The 15,786-nt window shown below is 39.1% G+C and overlaps 1 protein-coding gene and 1 long non-coding RNA gene across 10 annotated transcripts in view; one reads left to right on the top strand and one right to left on the bottom strand.

The window, feature by feature from the left end:
* Positions 1 to 15,786, bottom strand: part of LOC132488600 (uncharacterized) — a 46,076-nt gene that overhangs the window by 1,342 nt on the left and 28,948 nt on the right. The window contains exon 2 of the long non-coding RNA XR_009531778.1: positions 1,065 to 1,189. This is a non-coding gene — a long non-coding RNA (uncharacterized LOC132488600). The remainder of the gene's footprint in view (positions 1 to 1,064; positions 1,190 to 15,786) is intronic.
* PEAK1 (pseudopodium enriched atypical kinase 1) overlaps positions 1 to 15,786 on the top strand; it is a 304,440-nt gene that overhangs the window by 272,569 nt on the left and 16,085 nt on the right. For all 9 annotated transcript variants that reach the window (XM_060096958.1, XM_060096965.1, XM_060096962.1 and 6 more), the window contains one exon: positions 8,670 to 9,415. In XM_060096958.1, the coding sequence (XP_059952941.1) occupies positions 8,670 to 9,415 (746 nt within the window). The remainder of the gene's footprint in view (positions 1 to 8,669; positions 9,416 to 15,786) is intronic.

The raw sequence follows: 15,786 nt of genomic DNA, 5'->3' as shown, positions 1-15,786 counted from the left end.
CATTCTGGAAGCTGCCTACAGAATGACTGGAGGCAGGGAGACGGACCAGGAGACCATGACATTCCTGTCTTACTAGAATAAAGGGCTAATTGTACTCATTAACATACTGCTCCTGTCTAAATGGGTCATCCTTAAGTGCCTTTAATCCCTAGCACCCTAAGATCGTAGTGATCGTCAGGTCTTAAGCAAACATTTGCTGTGATTTGTCCTGAGTGTGTCTTCAAATGATAGTACCTTCCAGTAGATGTCTATAGTGATGTAATTATTATTTTGATTTTTTTACTGTGTAATCATCTTTAAAATGTTGATCTTTAGAGATGATATTTTTCTTATTTCCTTTCTATTTATTATACCAATTGTGTAAGTTTTTAGAGCCTATATCAATAATCTTCCTTCCTGAGGAGTTTTAAACACCTTTTTGCTTCTTTGAAGTAGTGTCATTAAATTATTCCCTTTTAATCCATCTTTCATCATTTGCTTTTCAGAATGTGATATAAGACCTTATTTGTCAGTCTGAAGACATTTTTAAGTGAAGAGAAAGTATAAAGATAGAGTTTAGAAACTCAGAAAGAAAGGAAAGGAAAGATTGAGTGTGGTTTAGTCAAATATATTTGTCCAAAAGAACTTTTTAGTCTATAAGGCAAGGTTTAGAACACAATCTATTTTTCTTTCTGTTTAGAGAGCTGGCATGCCACAAAAATGTAGAGTATGTGATGTTATATCAGGCCTGCTGAAAGCTGAGCTTAGTGTCTGGTCCCGGAGGCTTGAGAAGAATGTACAGGATTAAAAGTTTAAAATAAAAACAGCTAAGATACCAAGCTTTTAAAATGTTGACCCAGATGATTGGAATTCAGTTAGGAGAACTTGTCCTTCTCAGAAGAAAAAAATTAAAAAACACAGGACGCATTTAGACGGGCGAATGGCTTGACCTACTTGCATGGGCTGTAGAATGTTCATGGTTTCATTTGGAACGCAAACATTTCTTATTCCCATGTGGAAATCTTAGCTCCCAGGAGATCATATCCCACTGTTTAGGGAGAGAGACCACTGTTAATTGTCTTTACCTCCTTGCTGCCTTGGCTGTCCATTTTCATTTTGGAATGATGACCAACTCTGCTGACACTCTGTCCTTCAGTCTGGCAGCTGTTTCCTGCACACTTGCTGCGTTTCTCACACCGTGCCAGAATTTCTGAGGAAATGTAAAAAAAAAACAACAAAAAAAAACATACACACATTATAAAAGGCTAAAAATGCTATCATAGAGTGAAAAGTGGTAAGAGAACACAGAGGAAGAAGGGATGGCTCCCATTTTGGAGGTTGGGATTAGAGAGGAGGGAGGGCTTCAGTAGAAAAGGGTTATTTGAGCTGGGCTTAGGACAGAACACCTTTACTAAGGTAGAGATGTAAAAATAAAAACATGGAGCATATTAAAAGAACAGGAATTGAGTGATTCTTGTGGGAGGGTTGATGAGAAATAGTGGTAGATAAAGCTGACAGCCTTGACCAACTTCCTGAGGAGTTTGGACTTTATTCTGAAGGTGGTGGAAAGTGGCATGATCAGCCCTCTTCTACCTCCTCTGATAAGCGCTAAAGAGCTGCTGCTGATGATAGACCTTGTCTCACCTGTCAGTTCTGAGGTCATTTAAAAGAAAAGAAAAGCACTTTTGGAATCCTCCATTCCTTCTGTGTCCATGATTGTTTTCGTTTGTTCTGATTTAGAAAAATGGAAAGAAAATGACCATCCCATAAAGATTCTCCTAAGGTCCACATTGGAAGGAGTGAGAATAGGTTCCTTTTTCTAGTTTTTCTGTTAATTCCTTTCTTCCTTCCATTTCCCCCTCAGCCAGACTCTTTGCTTTGTCATGGGTGTACAAATGAGACAGGTCTCTGTCCTCAATGAACAAACCCATGGGGAATTCAGACAGGGACACAAGTCAAGTATTCTAAGTACTTAGAGAGAAATGTTCACAGAATGTATCTGTGGTCCCAAGGAAGGAGAGGTCAGTTTCGCGAAGTGGAGTAAGAAACATTCCTCAGAGGCAGAATGTTTAAAGATGAGAGGAGAGGGAAATCATTCCTGAAAGAGGGTCAACATGAACACAGACACAACATGAAGTAGCCAAGAGTGCTGGAGAAACCACAAGCAGTTTGGTAGCCCCAACTTATGACACACGGGGAAATGCTATGAGAGAAACAGAACAACCAGGGCAAGGTCATAAAAGCCTTGCTTTCTGTGCTGAAGCAAAGAAAACTCCATCCTCGGGATCAAGTCCAAATTCTCAAGGATGGAATTTTTGAAGTAGAGGAGTGCCATGATCAGCTTTGGTGTTTGAATAAAGTCTCTAATGGCTAGTGTGGTGAGGAAGGCAAAACTGGAGACAGTGGTAACAGGACACGGCCACAGTAGTCAGGACAGGAAGATAAGGTGCTGGTGCAGTTCACTACTTCTAACCTTTTCCACTGTCTGGGTCAGCAAATGGAAAATGAAGATTTGTTACAAAGCATATTTCTGTCATCTTGTAAATAAACTGTGCTTCTGACTTCTCACATTAGCTGAGGCAAAGTAGGGCTGGGGCAGCACTGGGAGGGAGGCCTCACCATCACAGGAAGAGTTCAGTAAATGCCAAGCCCGTACATCCTTCGTATTGTTAAGAGCACAGAAAAATGGGAAGATATGACTGAAAACTGAATTTATGGTGGTTTCTAAAAATGGATTGTTGATTTGCTTTATTTAGATATAATTTATGTACCATAAAATTCACCCTTTTTGAGTGTGCAATTCAATGAGTTTTAGTATATTAACAGAATTTTACAACCACTACCAGTATCTAATTCCAGAACATTTTCATCACCCGAAACAGAAACCCATTAACAATCACTCTCTGTTTCCATTCTCCCTTCCCCCGAGCCATGGCAACCACTAATCTACTGTCTGTCTCTATGAATTTGTGTATTTCTAGACATTTCATATAAGTGGATTCATACGATATGTGGTTTTTTACTACTGGCTTCTTTCACTTAGCATAATGTTTCCAAGGTTCATACAGGTTGTAGCACATATCAGTACTTCATTTCTTTTTATGGCTGAATAATATTCTGTTGTGTGGCTGTGCTACCTTTTGTTTATCCATTCATCATCAGTTGATGGACGTTTGAGTTATTTCCACTTTTGGGCTTTTATCTTGTACTTCTACTCAAGTGTTGCTGTGAACATTTGAGTACAAGTTTTTGTGTGAACATATGTTTTCATTTCTCTCGGCTATATCCCTAGGATTAGAAATGCTGGGTCATGTGGTAACTCTGTGTTTTATTTTTTGAGTAACTACCAAACTGTTTTCCAAGGTGGTGGCACCCTTTTAGATTCCCACTAGCAATATATGAGGGTTTGAATTTCTCCATATCTTTACTAATACTTGCTCATCTATTTAATTGAAGCCAGCTTTGTGGATGTGAAGTGATGTCTTGTGGTTTTAGTTTGCATTTACCTAGTGAGAAATGCTGAGCATCTTTACATGTGCTTATTGGCCATTTGTATATCTTCTTTGGAGAAATGTCTATGCAAATCCTTTACCCACTTTTAATGGGTTATTTATATTTTCATTGTAAGAGTTATTTATAAATTCTAGATACAAATCTCCTATCAGATATATAACTTACACATATTCTCTCCCATTCTAAGGGCTATCTTTTCACTTTCTTGAAGTTAACCTTTGAAGCACAAAAGTTTTTCATTTTTATGAATTCCAATTTATTTTTTTCTCTTGTTGCTTTTCTTTTGTTGCTTTAGGTGTTATATTTAAGTAATCATTGCCTGACCCAAGGTCGAAAAAATTTATTCCTATGTTTTCTTCCAGGAGTTTTATAGATTTAGCTCTTAACATTTAGATCTTTCATACATTTTGAGTTAATTTTGGGGTATACTATGACGCAGGGGTTCAACTTCATTCTTTTGCATGTGGATACCAAGTTGTCCCAGCACCATTTGTTGAAAAGACTTCTCTTTCCCCATTGAATTATCTTGGCATCCTTGTTGAAAATCAGTTGACCATAAATATGAGTTTATTTCTGGACTCTCAATTCTATTCCATTCATCTGTATTTCTATTCTTATGCCAGTACCCCACAGTCTTGATTACTGTAGTTGTGAAGTAAGTTTTGAAGTCGGGAAATGTGGGTTCTTCTACTGTTCTCTTTTTCAAGATTTGGGCAGGGAGGCCTACTCTTGATCCTTTGTGTTTCCATATGAATTTTAGGATCATCCTGTCAATTTCTGCAAGAAGGCCAGCTGGGATTTTGATGGGGATTACATTAAATTTTTAGATCAATTTGGAGAATATTTCCATCTGAATCTATTAAGTCTAATCCATGAACATAAGATGTCTTTTCATTTATTTAGATTTTTAATGTCCTTCATCAGTGTTTGGTAGTTTTCCATGTACAAGTACAAGACTTAATTTCCTAATTTTTTTCCTAAATACTTTATTCTTTTTGATGATATTGTAAACGGAATTGTTTTCTTAATTTAACTTTTGAATTATTCATTGCCAGTGTATAGAAATACAATTGATTTTTTTCACATCTTTATTGGAGTATAATTGCTTTACAATGTTGTGTTAGTTTACTGTACAACAAAGTGAATCCGCTATATGTATACATATCTCCCCATATCCCCTCCCTCTTGAGCCTCCTTCCCACCCTCCCTATTCCACCCCTCTAGGTCATCACAAAGCATTGAGTTGATCTCCCTGTGCTATGCAGAAGCTTCCCACTAGCCATCCATTTTACATTCGGTAGTGTATATATGTCAGTGTTACTCTCACTTTGTCCCAGCTTCCCCTTCCCCACCTGTGTCCTCAAGTCCGTTCTCTATGTCTCCATCTTTATTCCTGCCCTGCCACTAGGTTCATCAGTAGGGGGGTTTTTTGTATTCCATACATATGCGTTAGCATACAGGATTTGTTTTTCTCTTTCTGACTTACTTCACTCTGTATGACAGACTCTAGGTCCATCCACCTCACTACAAATAACTCAGTTTCACTCCTTTTTATGGCTGAGTAATACTCCATTGTATATATGTACCACATCTTCTTTATCCATTCATCTGTCGATGGACACTTAGGTTGTTTCCATGTCCTGGCTATTGCAAATAGTGCTGCAATGAACATTGTGGTACATGTCTCTTTTTTTTTTTTTTCTATTTATTTTTGCTGTGCTGGGTCTTCATTTCTGTGCGAGGGCTATCTCTAGTTGTGGCAAGCGGGGGCCACTCTTCATCGCGGTGCGCGGGCCTCTCACTATCGCAGCCTATCTTGTTGTGGAGCACAGGCTCCAGACACGCAGGCTCAGTAGTTGTGGCACACGGGCCTAGTTGCTCTGCGGCATGTGGGATCCTCCCAGACCAGGGCTCGAACCCGTGTCCCCTGCATTAGCAGGCAGACTCTCAACCACTGTGCCACCAGGGAAACCCCATGTCTCTTTTTGAATTATGGTTTTCTCAGGGTAGATGCCCAGTAGTGGGATTGCTGGGTCAATGGTAGTTCTGTTTTTAGTTTTTTAAGGAACCTCCATACTGTTCTCCATAGTAGCTGTGTCAATTTACATTCCCACCAACAGTTCAGGAGGGTTCCCTTTTCTCCATACCCTCTCCATTTATTGTCTGTAGATTTTTTGATGATGGCCATTCTGACCGGTGTGAGGTGATACCTCATTGTGGTTTTGATTTGCATTTCTCTAATGATTAGTGATATTGAGCATCTTTTCATGTGTTTGCTGGCCATCTGTACATCTTCTTTGGAGAAATGTCTGTTTAGGTTACAATTGATTTTTTATATTGATCTTATATCCTGCAATCTTGCTGAACTGGTATATTAGTTCTAATAGTTTTTTTGTGGATTCCTTAGCCTTTCCTATATACAAGATTATGTCACCTGTGAATAGAGATAATTTTAACTCTTTTCCAATCTGCACGTTTTTATTTCTTTTCCTTTCATGATTTCCCTGGCTAGGTCCTCCAGTACAATGTAGACTAGAAGTGACAAGAATGGAAATCATTGTCTTGTTCCTGATCTTTGTGGGGAAAAATCTAGTCTTTTGCCATGAAGCATGATTTAGCTCTTGGTTTTTCATAGGTGACCTTTATCAGGATGAGGATGATCCCTTCTTTTCCCAGTTTGTTCAGTGTTTTTATTATGAAAAGTATTGGATTTGCTGAAATGCTTTTTCCGCATCTGTTGAGCTGACCATGTGAGGTTTTTTCACTCTTTATTTTGTTTACATGGTGTATTACATTGATTGATTTTCAGATGTTAAACCAACCTTGCATTCCTGGGATAAATCCAAATTTGTTGTGATGTGTAATCCTTTTCATATGTTGCTGGATTCAGTTTGCTAGTACTTTGTGAGGATTTTTGTGCCTAGTAATAAGGGATATTAGTCTATAGTTTTCTTGTAAGGTCTTTCTCTTGTTTTGATATATAGGTAATATTGGCCTGTCATAGGTTTCAAGTTTGTAAGTGTTCCCTCCCTTTCTACTTTTTAGAAGAGTTGGTGAATGATTGGTTTTAATACTTCTTTAAATGTTTGGTAGAATTCATCAATGAAGCCATATGGTCCTGGACTTTTCTTTGTGGGGATTTTGTAAATTATTAATTCAGTATCTTTACTTGTTACAGGTACCTATACAGTTTTGCCTCTTTTAGCCCTAAATATTTATTCCTCTAGTCATTCAAGAAATATTTATTAAGCATCAATTAAATACAGGCCCTGATTTTTGACATAGAGGATACAGCAATTAGTAAAACAAAAGTCCTGGCCCTCTTAGAGTTTAGCATTCTCATACTCTTTCTCTGTCTCATTCTCATGCTGTCTATATATTCGTATTTCTTATTTATATGTAATGTAGCTCTGTTCCTTGTAAAAGAATATTGCTACATGCCATTGATGGAGAAAGGGCATACTTAGGTTTGCTTATATATTGTCATAGTTTGTGTAAACTCTTGGGTGTCCTTGAAGAGAGTTGCATATGTGGGAAATGGAGTATATTGTTGTTACAATCACAGTTTGTATGGTGCTTCCCCTTGGCATTGCTACAAGGACATGATTTTTAATAAAACAAGCCACCATCTTTATTCATTATCATCCTCAAGACCATCTGATGCCTTCTCTTCTGTCTAATCATCAGTAGGAGCATAGGTTCCTAGGGCTGCTATAACAAAGTACCACAAAGTGGGTGGCTTAAAACAAGAGAAATTTATTCTCCTGTAGTTCTGGCAGCTTGGAGGTGAATTAAGGTGTTAGCAAGGTCATGTTCCCTCCGAGATTCTAGGTAGAATCCTTCCTTATTTCTTCCTAGCATCTGGTGGTGGCCATCAATCCTTAGCATCCCTGGCTTGCAACTGCATTACTCCAGTCTCTGCCTCTGTCATCACATGGTGTTCTCCCTGTGTGTCTGTCTTTATATCACATTTTCCCCTTCTTATAAGGACACCAGCCATATTGGATTGAGGCCCACCCTAATGACCTCATCTTAACCTGATTACCTCTAAAAAGACTCTATTTCCGAATAAGGTCACATTCACAGGTACCAGAGGTTAGGACTTCAGTATATTTTGGGAGAGAGGACATAATTCCACCCATAACAGAGCATTATGCTCTAACTCTGAAATATTGAGTGGAGATTTCATTTTAATAACATTACTGATTTTAATAGCTTTTATTAAACTTTCATGGTATATTTCTGTCTTTAAAAAAATAATGCTCCTTCCCCATTATACAGTAAGACCTGAAGGTGTCATTGATCACATACTTATGCGTTTTATCTTCTTCTAAGCATAAATTCTAGAAAGGAAACAAAGATGACTGGTCCTGTAACTAGGGCTTGTTGTAAGAGAATTTCAAAAGTAGCATCTCTCAAATCACAGTTTTTATATGCCCCCCAAAATAAAACAGAATCATGTAAGAGTTTGTGAATGATATTTGAAACAGCAGTTTACTGCTCATATACATGGTTCCCCTTACCACAGTCTCAGGGATCTTATACATAGACCAGTTTAAGTGGTGCTGGAATTCATCTCTGTAGTGAAGTGAAATAACATGGTTTATGAAATTGTATTCATACGTATTGGATGGAGAATGACAAGTGCTGTATACAATACAATGTAACTTTGGAACAAAGTTAAAAGAATAGAATAGTATCTTCTGAGCACCAGTCTAGCGGCCTCATTTGCTAATCCCAATTGTTTTTAATAGTGCTCCCAAGTAATTTTTTTTTTAATGCACAAATACTATCATCTCTGTTCTGTCACAGTACAGTTATTTGAGTGTCTGTCACTCGTTAGTACTCTAGAGTGGTGAGTACAGCACTCTTGGGGCCAGGAGTGGAGAATATGAATTCCTTCTTGAAAACAAAGCCCATTGCCCTGTTCCTATGGCAAAGAAATATGGAGACATTGTTCACATTTGTTGCTTCCCTCAAGTCTTGAACTCTTACCTTTAAGTTTAGCTATTTGTTCTTTGTTTTCTTTTACCATTTTTGGATTAAAGCATTGACTTTGTATATTCTTGTAGCCACCTCCCTTATTTCTGCTTAAGTTTCAATTATGTAACAAGAATGAAAACTTTACTTAATTATTCTTTTTTTTCCCTTTCTTTCTTTATTTTAAAACAATACAGGGCAATCTAGAGCAGCCATGATACCTCCCAAGCATCCACGGCAGCCTAAGGGAGCTTTAGATGATGCCATTGCCTTTGGTGGGAAAACAGACCAAGAAACACCTAATGCTTCTCAACCTACACCACCCCCACTGCCAAAGAAAATGATCATAAGAGCCAATACAGAGCCAATCTCCAAAGACCTCCAAAAATCCCTGGAAACTACTCTTTGTGTCATGGCTAATCCCACCTATGATATCGACCCGAACTGGGATGCCAGCAGTGCTGGCTCTTCAATCAGTTATGAACTCAAGGGACTGGACATTGAGTCTTATGACTCCTTGGAGAGACCTTTGCACAAGGAGAGACCTGTGCCCTCAGCAGCAAACAGCATCTCCAGCTTAACCACTCTCAGTATTAAGGATAGATTTTCCAATAGCACAGAGTCCCTGTCCAGCCGGCGTGGTCCCTCTTGTAGACAGGGCCGGAGTATCCAGAAGCCACAGAGACAAGCACTTTATCGAGGACTTGAGAATCGTGAAGAAGTGGTGGGTAAAATCCGAAGCCTTCATACAGATGCCTTGAAGAAACTGGCTATTAAATGTGAAGACCTCTTCATGGCTGGGCAGAAAGACCAGCTCCGTTTTGGGGTGGACAGCTGGTCAGACTTCAGGCTAACCAGTGACAAGCCATGTTGTGAGGCAGGCGATGCAGTTTACTACACAGCTTCCTATGCAAAAGATCCACTTAATAACTATGCAGTCAAGGTAAGAAAATTTTATAAATCTGATTTTAATCTTCTCCGACACACTGTTATTGAGATGGGTCTGGTTTTATTTTTTTTTCTTCATTCCTCCATTCAGCAAAAACTTATTGAGCATCTACCTTACACCAGATATTGTGATAGAAGAGAGGTTAACTTATTATCTAGAGGAGAAAACAGATATGTAAAGAGACAGACATAACACAGTATACTGAATGCTAAGATAGAGGTAAACAGAATTCTGTGGGAGCTTAGAAGGGCCTTAACCCAGACTCTCGATGCCAGAGAATTCTTCTTGAAGTAGGTAATACTTGAGCTGTGATTGTTTGCAAAGATTTCCTGTACAAATGAGGTCTGTTATGTGCCTTCCACTCTATACTTCTGTCTTTATCCTCTAGCAAATAAGAGACCCTTGTCTGTCCCTGCTTTCTAACTCCTCTGCTTCCTGGAGAAACTTTTTTTTTTTTTTTTTTGCGGTACGCGGGCCTCTCACTGTTGTGGCCTCTCCCGTTGCGGAGCACAGGCTCCGGACGCGCAGGCTCAGCGGCCATGGCTCATGGGCCCAGCCGCTCCACGGCATGTGGGATCTTCCTGTACTGGGGCACGAACCTGTGTCCCCTGCATCGGCAGGCAGACTCTCAACCACTGCGCCACCAGGGAAGTCCTGAAGAAACATTTTTATAGAGGAAGGTAGCCAATATTTGTTGATGTACCAGGAACTTTTTAGTGTTATATAATTTAATCTTCACATCGACTTCATGGGGTTAAGATCTTTTTATCCATTTGACAGATGAGGAGAATACAACTTAGGGTCACACAGCTAGCAATTAGTAGAGCTAGGATTTAAACACAGATCTCTCTGACTCCATAGCCTACACTTTGTCTGTTATGTCACATATTAACTTCTTAAATGTATATCACCCATACCAGACAACCCAGTTCTTTAAGAACGCTAAAACTCTTAAAATCAAGAATTCTTGAGCAATTACATTCACTGTAACAGTAAGCCATAGGCTTCATCAATGTTATAAATAAAGCATGGACTTTGAAGTCCAAAAGATCTGGGTTCAAATCCTGACTCTACCACTTAGTAGCCCTGTTACAAGTTGCTATTCTAAGTCTCAGTTTCCTCAGCTTTAGAAAGGAATAATAATGACACCCATCTTACGGGGCCCTTTGGCTAAAAGAGAACAAAATGCCCCTGATAGGTATTCACTTCTTTCACTATCCCTTAGCTTCTTCCCTAGATTATTTTAGGAGAACAACAATCTTTTGATCCTCAGTTTCCTCCTCTTTCAGATGTTTACAACAATGATCCATCTACTTTGTGGGATTGAGGTTAGGATCAAGTAAGATAATGCATGTGAAAGAGTTTCTAAAAGCATAAAGCTCTGTGTAAACTTAAGGTAGTGTTCTCCCTTCCCATAGTCCCTTTTTACTGATTCTGTTCACTGGTTCAAAACTAATTAACATATCTAAAGGACTTGTATGTGTTAATTTGACTTAGAAAGACCAGATGGTGTCTTAGTAAATTAATGGATAAGGTAAATGATTGGTCTTGCCTGCCTATCAAGACAGAATATATTTTTGCACCAGACCTTCAGCTGGCTGCTCCGTGCATTTGCAGCACCTAAGCCACTTCACTCTCTGGTGACACTCGCAGAGTGACACTGTGCCCCAGCCCACACTTTTAAAATTAAACTGAGGGGTAAACTGCAGAGAGAGGATCTAGATTCGAGTTAATATGTTACTGTTGAGTCTAAAAAGGCATTTAGAGATTCTGTGTAGCATTCAAGAGCTGTTATACCGGTTGGAGTTATGGGGCCTCATCTATCTTGGGCCTGTATTGCTACAAGATCGCCAGTGCAAGCAAGATGAGTACCTATTTCAGAAAGGGGCATTGAACTATCTGTTGTTCAAAACAACTAAGAAGTAGGGCTTGACTAACTTTATGTATTATTGCTGTTCAATCTTGTCTCTTTCTCAAATCAATGGTTTGGTATTGATTTCTTTGCTTGTAATGATGCAAAAGCAATCTCCAAAGAACAGGTGGCAAGTGGTTGTATACTGAGAGTTGTTGGCAGGTTTGGGAAAGGATGTTTTGCACTAAATGGTGACTATAAATGTCTCTTTGAAGACCCTCTAGGCATTGTAGAAGGATCCAGTTGATAGTACAACCTTAAAGGAATAAACTACTAGCATACTGTGAACCCTACCTTTGCAGAAATAAGCAAAAAAGACCAGCAGTTGGCTCACACAAACAACTTTTTACTGTTTGTCTTCTTAAAATATCCCTTTCCGTACTAATGGAATTTAGAGTAGCTTAACAGGTATGACTGTCTTTCTCTCTCTCTTTTTTTTTAAATTGAAGTATAGTTGATTTACAATGTTGTGATAATTTCTGCTGTACAACAAGGTGACTCAGTTATACATATATATACATTCTTTTTTTATATTCTTTTCCATTATGATTTATCCCAGTACATTGAATATAGTTCCCTGTGCTATACAGTAGGACCTTTTTGTCCATCCATTCTATATGTAATAGTTTGCATCTACTAACCCCAAACTCCCAGTCCATCCCTCCCTCCCCCCACCCACATCCCACACCCCACACCCCCTGCCAACTCCACAACCACAAGTCTGTTCTCTATGTCTGTTGAAGAGACTGAAAGGTCTTTTAAAATGTTACAAAAGGAAGTTGGTGCTAGAATTTAACAATTTGTAAACCAAAGGATACTACCCCTTAAATAACAAGTCCACTGCAGTGATAGAGTACTAAGGTCTTAACGTTGGGTGTTGTCTTAGCCGTAACAAAATACTAAGACTGGATGGCTTAAACAACATAAATTTATTTTCTCATAGTTCCGAATGCTGGAAAGTCCAAGATCAAGGTTCCGGCTGATTTAGTTTCTAGTCAGGGCTCTCTTTCTGCCTTGCAGGTGGCTGCCTTCTTCCTAAGTCCCCACATGGCTGAAGGGGTGGGGGCTGTCTAGTGTCTCTTCTTATAAGGACACTAATCCATATCAAGGCCCCACCGTTGTGATCTCATTTAACCCTAATTACCTCTCTGTAGGCCCTATCTCTAAATATAGTAACATTGGGGGTTAACACGTCAACATATGAATTGGGGGGGTTCACAGTTCAGTCCATAGCATTCTACTCCTGGTCCCCCAAAATTCATGTTCTTAACACATGCAAAATATGTTGAGTCCATCCCAACAGCCCCAAAGGTCTTAACTCATTCTAGCATCAACTCTGAAGTCTAAAGTCCAAAGTCTCAATAGATGACATAAATATTATCTAAATGAGATATGTGTGAAACTCAAGGTCTGTTAAATCCTGAGACAAATTTCCTTTCCAACTGTAAACCTATGAAACTAGTCAAGTTATGTGTTTCCAAAATACAGTGGTGGACAAGCATAGGATACACAATCCCATTCTAAAAGGGAGAAATCAGAAGGAAGGAAAGGATGATGGGTCCCAAGCAAGTCCAAAACCTTGCAAGGCAAATTCCGTTAGATATTAAGGCTCAAGGATAATCCTCTTTGACTCAGTACTCTGCCCTCCAGGCCCACTGAGATAATAGCATCACCACTATGGCTCTGCTGGGCACCCGGATCCTTTGGCTCTTTTTTTTTTTTTTTTTTTTTTTTTGGCGGTACGCGGGCCTCTCACTGCTGTGGCCTCTCCCGTTGCGGGGCACAGGCTCCGGATGCGCAGGCTCAGCGGCCATGGCTCACGGGCCCAGCCGCTCCTCAGCATGTGGGATCTTCCCTGACCGGGGCACGAACCCGCGTCCCCTGCATCAGCAGGCGGACTCTCAACCACTGCGCCACCAGGGAAGCCCCCTTTGGCTCTTTGTAGGGGCCCTGCTCACATGACTCCCTGCCAGGGCAGCCTACCTCTGAGGCACTGAGCAGGTTCCTCGCGGCCTTCCCAATCTGTGAGTAGGTTGAGAGTTTTCTAAATCTTCAAGCCCTGGTTCCTTTTTGCTTAACAATTCCTTCTTCAGTTCTTTCTCCCTTTGCACTTCACTATAAGCAGTCAAGAGGAAACAAGTCGTTCCTTTAACCCTTTATTTAGAAGTCTCTCAGCTAAATATCCAATTTCATTGCTCACTAGTTCTACCTTCCGCAAAATACTGGAACACAGTTTAGCCAGGTTCTTTGCCACTTTATTAGAAATCTTACCTTTTTTTCTATTTTCTAATAATATGTTCCTCGTTTCCGAGACCTCACCAGAATCACCCTTAATGTCCATATTTCTAGCAACAGTCTGTTCATAAGTATCTAGGCTTTTTCTATTATGAATCTTAAAACTCTTCCAGCTTCTACCCAATTCCAAACCCACTTCTACATTTTTGGGTATTGGTTACAGCAGTGCCCCACTTCTCAGTAACAAGGTCTTAGTCTGCTTGGGCTGCCATAACAAAATACCATAGACTGGGTGGCTTTAGGAACAACAGAAATTCATTTTCTCCCAGTTCTGGAGACTGGAAAGGAGGATTCTATTCCTGGCTTATAGACAGCCACCTTCTTGCTGTGTCCTTATGTCAGGCTTGGGAGGGTGGGGGAGAGAATATGTCACACTGGGGGTTGGGGCTTTGACATATGAATCTTGGGAAGACACAGTTCGGTTCATAGCTTTATTCTCTTTTTCATTCAGTGTGATATCTGAATTGTATCGGTCTTCAACTAAAAGTAGTCAGCTGACATGAGTCCAAATTCTGAACCTATCATTGTGTGTTCCCAAACAAGTCATGTAATCTCCCTTGATTTTCACTGCCCTTCCTACCTTGTAAGATTGTTATATGTGTATGTGTTTATGTAGTGAAACTGCTTTTGTAAACTATGAAGTATATATAAAATATAATAAAACTGCATTATTGTTGTTAATAATAATGGAAAATTACTTCTCAACATTCTTTTGTCACTCACTATTATTCTTCATTAATATTAGGCACTAGCCTGAGCATATTTTTAATATGCTCTGCACTTAGATATTTTCTTTCTCATTCCTTCAAAATCATAAACATATTTCCTTAAAATTATGAGAGAAAGCTACTAATGTTACAATCCCTCAGAATTTCAGCACTGCCCAAAATTGGAAACAAAATGCCTGATATTAAGGAAACAATGTAATAAATTATGGTATATCAGCCCAATGGAATGTTTGCAGCCATTAAAAATGGTCATCATGAAGACTGTATAAAATCATGGAAAACATTTTTTGTAAAATGTCACATTAAAATAGCAGAATAGCAAATACTAGGACCATAACTTTTTAAAAAATTGACCTACAGGATGGTAATATGCAAACAATTTCTAAATTTAGAGTGGTGAGGATTATAGGCAGTTTTTATTTTGTTTAAAAATGATGTCATAATGTCTTTTCATTGAAAAAGCTAAGGAATTGGAGATTTTGGATCATTTGATACTGAGCTTTAAATTTGTGCTTTAGCAGCTTATTGGCTGTGTTACCTTGGCCCAGTTACTTGTCTTTTCTAAGCCTTGTGTCCTTACCTGTAAAATGGAGAAAAAACTTCATTCTTCTTAAAGCCATTGTGAAAAATCACAAGAGTCAATATGTACATAGAGATGTATATAGTGCTCAGAGCATCATTTGACACAAAGTAAGCATTCACTAAATGGTAGCTATTTACTTCACCACTCTTCTTCTCATGTACCTAGAAAACACCTCTATTTTCTTAAAGAGTCCAGCTCTGTGAATTTTCTTCTCTGATCTTCTTATTTATTTATTTACACCAGGTCTTAGTTGTGGCAGGCGGGCTCCTTAGTTGCGGCTAACAGGCTCCTTAGTTGTGGCATGCAAACTCTTAGATGTGGCATGCATGTGGGATCTAGCTCCCTGACCAGGGTTAGAACCCAGGCCCCCTGCATTGGGAGTGCAGCATCTTATCCACCGCACCACGTGTACATAATGGGCATTCAATAAATATTTCTAACCTTTCAGCAAACATTTACTGTATAAAACATTGTGATATCTCTGTTATATCACATTTAACAGAATACAGAAATACATATGGATAAGACAAAAGCCTTGCCCTCAAAGAGCATATATTCCAGTGGGAAAGACAAAGACATAAATAACTTTTAAACAAGACGTTATAATAAAGGTTCACAGTGGTGTGGAGATGTAAAGATAAATAAAGATCAATGAATGAAAGAAGTCATTGTTAACACTTACCTCAGGGCCAATACAAAAGGGCCTCTAGTGTCCCTTTCACACTAGTCTTAGGGGTGAATACAGTGCATGGAGAGAATAGTGGAAAATTGAATAGTGGAAAGATTTGGGACCAAATTTAGAGGCTTTGATTGATGAGCTTAAGAGATTGGGCTGTATTTTGTGTTT

Source organism: Mesoplodon densirostris, chromosome 4 (genome assembly GCF_025265405.1).
Source record: "Mesoplodon densirostris isolate mMesDen1 chromosome 4, mMesDen1 primary haplotype, whole genome shotgun sequence".
NCBI classification, from domain to species: Eukaryota; Metazoa; Chordata; class Mammalia; order Artiodactyla; family Ziphiidae; genus Mesoplodon; species Mesoplodon densirostris.
This window is presented reverse-complemented; position numbering and strand designations above follow the sequence as displayed.